Here is a 6000-nt window from a genome sequence, read left to right on the forward strand (position 1 = left end):
TTAAGTAATTACTGTGATTATCGCCTTACTATTATTTTATGGATCTCAATTACCAAATATAAGAAGTTTATTTTGTTTCATTTTATAGGTTAAAGTCTTAGGCCTTATTATACTACCATCGTTTAATAAGGCCTAAAGACAGTGTTTTTAAAAATGTTTAATTTAGATTATGTTTATGGAAGAATTTGCCGTTTTTCGTTTATAATATTTATTAATTGATATAAATGTCTAATTTACATTAAAATTTGTTGATTATCTTAAATAGTTTTTGATTTATTTCAATTCCCGCTTAGCTAGGCCTTATTGGCCGCACTTACCTTACGATTGTTATTAACTCTAATTCTAGGACCGTTTGTAACTTATGTTTATCCATAAACTACCTGTATATATGTATTATACCATAAACATTTAAAATTTCACTTTCACAAATAGGTATGAAGTTTTTTTGTGAGTAATTTTTAAATCTTTATAGAGCACGACAAGTATTCCGAAATATTATAGCGTCATTAAATAAGCAGAAATTAGTGAATACCCTTTGCAATGCTTTGTTAAAAAAGGAAAGACGTACAAAATGACATACTATTTAGTTGCAATTATTTATTAATGATTTTCAACATTTTGTATGACTGTAAGTTCTTTGGTTTATAACCTATATGAAATTGTGGCTGAAGATTGTAACCTTAAAATAAGGTGGAACGTACTTATAGTTACCGTGTCATAACTCGCAGTATCATCTATCATTCGCCACGCGACTTGTTAACATATTCATGCAATACATCATGGGGCTTGTATTCTAATAATGATTTATGATATTCGACGTAGCAAATATTTTGATCCGCGTTCAAGATATGAAGATACCAAGTTGCTTACATGCTTACTACATATACTATATGATAGTGTATTTGAATGTAAACTAACTAGTAATATAATATAATTGGAAAAACGATGAACCTAATCTAGATTTAATTTATAACAGTAAAGTATTTGCTTGTCGGTTTAAAATCCTCAACGATTTGCTATTAATTATTTGAGCGGTAAAGTAAACATATAAGATGCTAAAGTTGTACAATTTCTTATCTAAAAAGTTTTCGGACTGCCTTACTGCCTTAGCTTACATTAAATTATTGCAAACATTTATCTACATTTATGTAATAATACGTTGAATAGATACGTATTTATAGATTCTAATAATTATAGCGCTCGTCACGCTCTTTGAAACAACAAACAAAAGACCTATAAATTGTCATTGTACATCATTCGAATCGCCATGTGCGACCTTGAAATTATAATATAATGAATGCTTTAAGGAGGCGGCGGGGGCAGTGGAGGGGGCAGCGCGGGAGGGTTCTCGGAGGTGTACGCGGGAGACTCCAGCGCGGAGTCGGGGCCAGGGTCGCTGTCGCCGCGCACGCATCTCGAGCACAGCTAGCGCCTCAGGGAAACCACACAAAAATAGTCTTAAACGACCGACTAAACTGCTATTGGGCTGTTCTTAATTGTACTATGGGGTGAACAAAATGATTTAATACCAGTAGTTTTCGTATTCATTGACGAAATTTTTAAAATTGCGTCAACTTTGCACACTCAATGGTCATAATTTATCGACTAGTCAAAATATAATAATAGAAAAAATATTTATTACGCTTTTGATTATACGGGACTTACCGCGATTTTAATTTTGAAATTCCCGATATTTCTGCGACATTGCAAATGGTATGGTCACGGTTGAGTCCTGTCGAATCAAAAATGTTTGAAAACTAATATTAATGTCTTTTTTAACAACTAATAAACGGGTTAAAAGTGTCACCGATTGTTAAATCTTTTGTCTAAATATTCTGACGTATGATGACCGTAACACATTGCCCTTAGAATGTTATTATTTGCTGTTGTTGGTGTCAGGACGATTTGAAATATCAATACTGCCTAGTATTTTATAGAAATATATTTTGGAATTATTTATTTACTGTATCAAGTTGATTTAACTAACATAACTTATTTAAAAAAAATGTTTATAAGTACATAAATTGTTGTTTATATTTAGATATGTACCACAAATGTACACGAGTCTTAGTTGAATTTCGATCTTTTGTATTAGATTTTTAAGATTATGATGATTGATGATGATGATGATTTTTAGAAAATTTTATAAAATATTTGTTTATATTTTCATAAGTAGAAGTTTTGAACAGATTTATTATAACAAAAATTTGGCTAAAATGTTCAATAATAATAATATTTTGCTTAAAATCTTTCTAGTAACCATGTAATCATTCAACATAATTATTTTCTTAAATTAAATAATTATAACTCAATACGCATTAGGGCACAAAACCAATTATAATACTCGAAATTTATTCAATTACAAGCGTAACGAAAATGTAATCAAAATAAAAGCGCAAAATCTAGAAAGCTAAAAGGTAAAGAAAACACATTTAAATTGCAAAGCGGGACTGATTTGTCTCCTAAATCCAGGGATCTAGGAGAAATTTAAAGCGTGTTTGCCATTACAACAAGATAAAATCAATTGAATGATTCGAGCTTTACTTTGTGGACGGACAATTTTAGAAATTCCACCTTTTAAACTATTGAAATTTAAAAAAAAAATTTAATTTATTCTTCAGTTTCTTAAGAGTGATTTCGAAGCGTGTACTTAAAGAAAGTTTTATAGTGTATCTAATTAGCTGAATATTTGTTAAAGAAAAAACATAATATTTTGTTATCAGAATAGGAAAAGCCTAATATATTTTTTAAATACATTTTTTTCAATATCGCATATCACATATCCATGCCTAAATTAAAAAAAAATGCATTTGCAATATTAGGGTTTATTATAAATTGAAAAAAAAATGCTACTACCACTTACTGCCAAACATGGTCTAAATATTGAAAAAGGTCTGGATTTTTACTTCCAAAATATAATCAATTTTATCTATCGACTGTTATATCTGAGAGAATATACACATTCATTTTTATATAAAAAAATTAGAAATTGTAAACTTTTCCATAAACCGTAGACTTATCGATCTTCTACTTGATATTACGCTTCATTTAACTGCCATTTTAAATTAATTAAGAAAATAGAATAAGGAATTTATTTATTCTTCACTGCCACGTAATCCGTATTTAAATAAATAACAGTGTTGTCATGCTTAATCAACAATTTTTAAATTTGTCTCATGTTGTGGATAGAATAGACATAAGTTACATTTACACTTGCGTGCCAACTTACACCATTTCGTACTAATTTTTAAAATAGTAATCTATTTTTATTAACTTTAGATAGTATTTTTTTGATATTGGCTGGCCTTATAAAACTTATAAGCGAAGTAAATTTATGCGGAAATTACAGAAATAACTATCAAATAACTAAGAGATAGTCTTATGCGTAGTTAGCGTTTTTCGATTGAACCTCAAATCGTTAAGCATTACCTGCGTAGAGGTTTAGATAACGGTATACCATTGTTGTAGGATAAGCCTTGATGCGGCTTCAATACTTAAAAGTAAGTAGTGCATTATGTACGCACTATAATCTATCAAGGTACTAAAGTTAAACAATTGTTTTAGTGGCAAATAATATGTCTACTTAATTTGTTATGTGTAACGTCATTGCTCACAAGTGTAATTGTATTAAATTTACAATGAAATAGGTTTATATAAGATTCATAGAAATTGTAAATACTAGTCTGACTGACGTTATACTCCGACGGAGCTTAAATTTTGTAAATAAATTTGTAGATATCATTAAAAACTAGTCAATTTTTATTAAATGTTTTACGACAATATAGAATTGTGTAAATATTGAATCGATGTGAGAATGTTTATTGTAATATAAATTACTTATCTCGTTTGTTGTTTTATTAAGTGACCCTTCTTTGCTTTTAAACTATTTTTACTTTTTTTTTTTAAATTCTGTATAATATTCTTTTACTAAAGAATATTGTTAATACTTTTAAAAAGTATGGAAATAGTCAATACTCTAAAAATATTAATAAATGAGATAGGTATGTAACCAAACTAAACATTACACTTCATTACGATTTTCTATTAAAAAAATGTAATATTGTATAATACATTTTAGAAAGATTATTTTTTCTTAGAAATTTAATCATAGACGTATTCTTTACATAAATTCCAATATCAGATTCCTATCAATGATACCACGCCAAATCGATCGGAAACGCTGTCTGCTTCTTGATGAATGTTACGATATAACATATTTTCCTTAATATTACTTTATTTTCTTCCTGCTTTTATTTGATACCTTCAAAGACGTAACAAGTAAATAAGTGCATGTGTCAGCTCACACTGACATGCGAATATAGTACCGTACCGTACCGTACCGTGAGAAGGATTTCCGTGATGTTGAAAAATGTTTTATTAAGTGAATCAAATGATAATTAATTCTTACAATAAAACTCTAAAATCAAAACATAAATTGACGCTTACTATTCTTATCAGTGCACCAATATTAAAAAATTTAAAAAATGGTCCAATATTATACCTCTATTTTGCTGCTGGTAAAATTGCTATAAAGCGTCACTCAGCGTCACTGCTATTTTTTTGTTTCACACGATTTCGCTCTCCATTTTGTTCATACCGCGCACCTCTTATTGTTTCTTAGGAGTAAACTCTAACAATGAAATTGAATATTTTTAATTTATTTATATTCAATAATTCTTTAAACATTTTAGTTATGTATTACGAAGTAATTGATTTGTTACTATTGACTCCACAAGATAAATTAATTATCTATGCTCGATGCTTTTTCATAGGAATATTTTGTAATCCGTTTATACAGTGGTCAACAGGGTGGTGGGGTGTTTTACCACACTCCCATGCTGGGAGTTCATTTTACGGACGCCTCCCTGGGGTGGCCTATACACGTTTATTCAGGAAAGCCCCTCGCAAAAAAAGAAAACACGCTACGGATATTCGAAGCGAATTGAAAATTAATTATAGCGGTAAAAAAATATTTTTCGTTTCGTTTTTGTTATTTCGTTCTATTAAATGAAGCTATTGTGTGATCGAGCTCAATTTGATTCATTTATTACTTAACTGAAACAGTTAAATGTTTTCACTTCAAAACATTAATAAGTAGGTACTAGCTAGTACCTACTTATTACGTTGGTTATAAGCAGATATGTATAAATTGTTTATGTGATAACAATAGGGTCTCATAACGACTATGACAAATATAGACCAATTACCATACTGCCAGTGGTCGATAAAATATTTGAAAAATACATATGCAATCAGATACAAAATTACTACGCATCGAATGACGTCTTATCCGGGGCTCAGTTTGGATTCCAAAAAAATAAATCAACTACTTTATTATTATCAAAATTTACCGACGAAATTAATAATTATCTGGACAGCAAACAACACATAATTCTTTTATTTATTGACTACAGTAAAGCGTTTGATACACTCGACCATAAATTATTAATAAAAAAATTAGACAATACCGGCGTCCGTGGACCACTTCGTAGATGGTCTGAAGATTACCTCAAGCACAGAAAATACCGAGTGAGAATTGAAAATGAACACAGTGATAAAATATCTTTCACTACGGGTACAGCTCAGGGATCTGTCCTTGGTCCTCTTCACTATCTGGCTTTTGTAAATGATATGGGAAATGTCGTTAAGTATAGTACGATGTATCAATTCGCTGACGACACATGTCTAGTAATAGCCAATAAAAACCTAGCAAAGGCAGAGAAAATGTTACAACTTGACTTTACCAACCTTTGCATGTGGTCGCATGACGCAGGATTAGTATTGAACTCGCTTAAAACCAAAGTTGTACATATCCGCTCGACTCATTCTAACAAAAACGAAAGACCAATAAAAATACTGGCACACAGCCACGACTGCCTTCACAAACCAGATGTTAGGATAAATTGTAATTGTACTTCTTTAGAACAGGTCAATCAATATAAATATCTAGGCTTAATTGTGGACGAAAGATTTCATTGGAGTAAACACGTTGAATATGTA

The 6000-nt window shown here is 30.1% G+C and overlaps 1 protein-coding gene across 1 annotated transcript in view; it reads left to right on the forward strand.

Moving 5' to 3' along the window:
• The window catches only part of LOC123662519 (Down syndrome cell adhesion molecule-like protein Dscam2), a 33611-nt gene extending 32027 nt beyond the window's left edge, over positions 1–1584 (forward strand). Inside the window, exon 29 of the mRNA XM_045597362.1 lies at positions 1308–1584. Coding sequence (XP_045453318.1) covers positions 1308–1429 — 122 coding nt within the window. The 3' untranslated portion in view covers positions 1430–1584. The remainder of the gene's footprint in view (positions 1–1307) is intronic.
• Positions 1585–6000: the final 4416 nt, after the last annotated feature.

The sequence above is a fragment of the Melitaea cinxia genome, chromosome 18, assembly GCF_905220565.1.
Source record: "Melitaea cinxia chromosome 18, ilMelCinx1.1, whole genome shotgun sequence".
NCBI lineage: Eukaryota > Metazoa > Arthropoda > Insecta > Lepidoptera > Nymphalidae > Melitaea > Melitaea cinxia.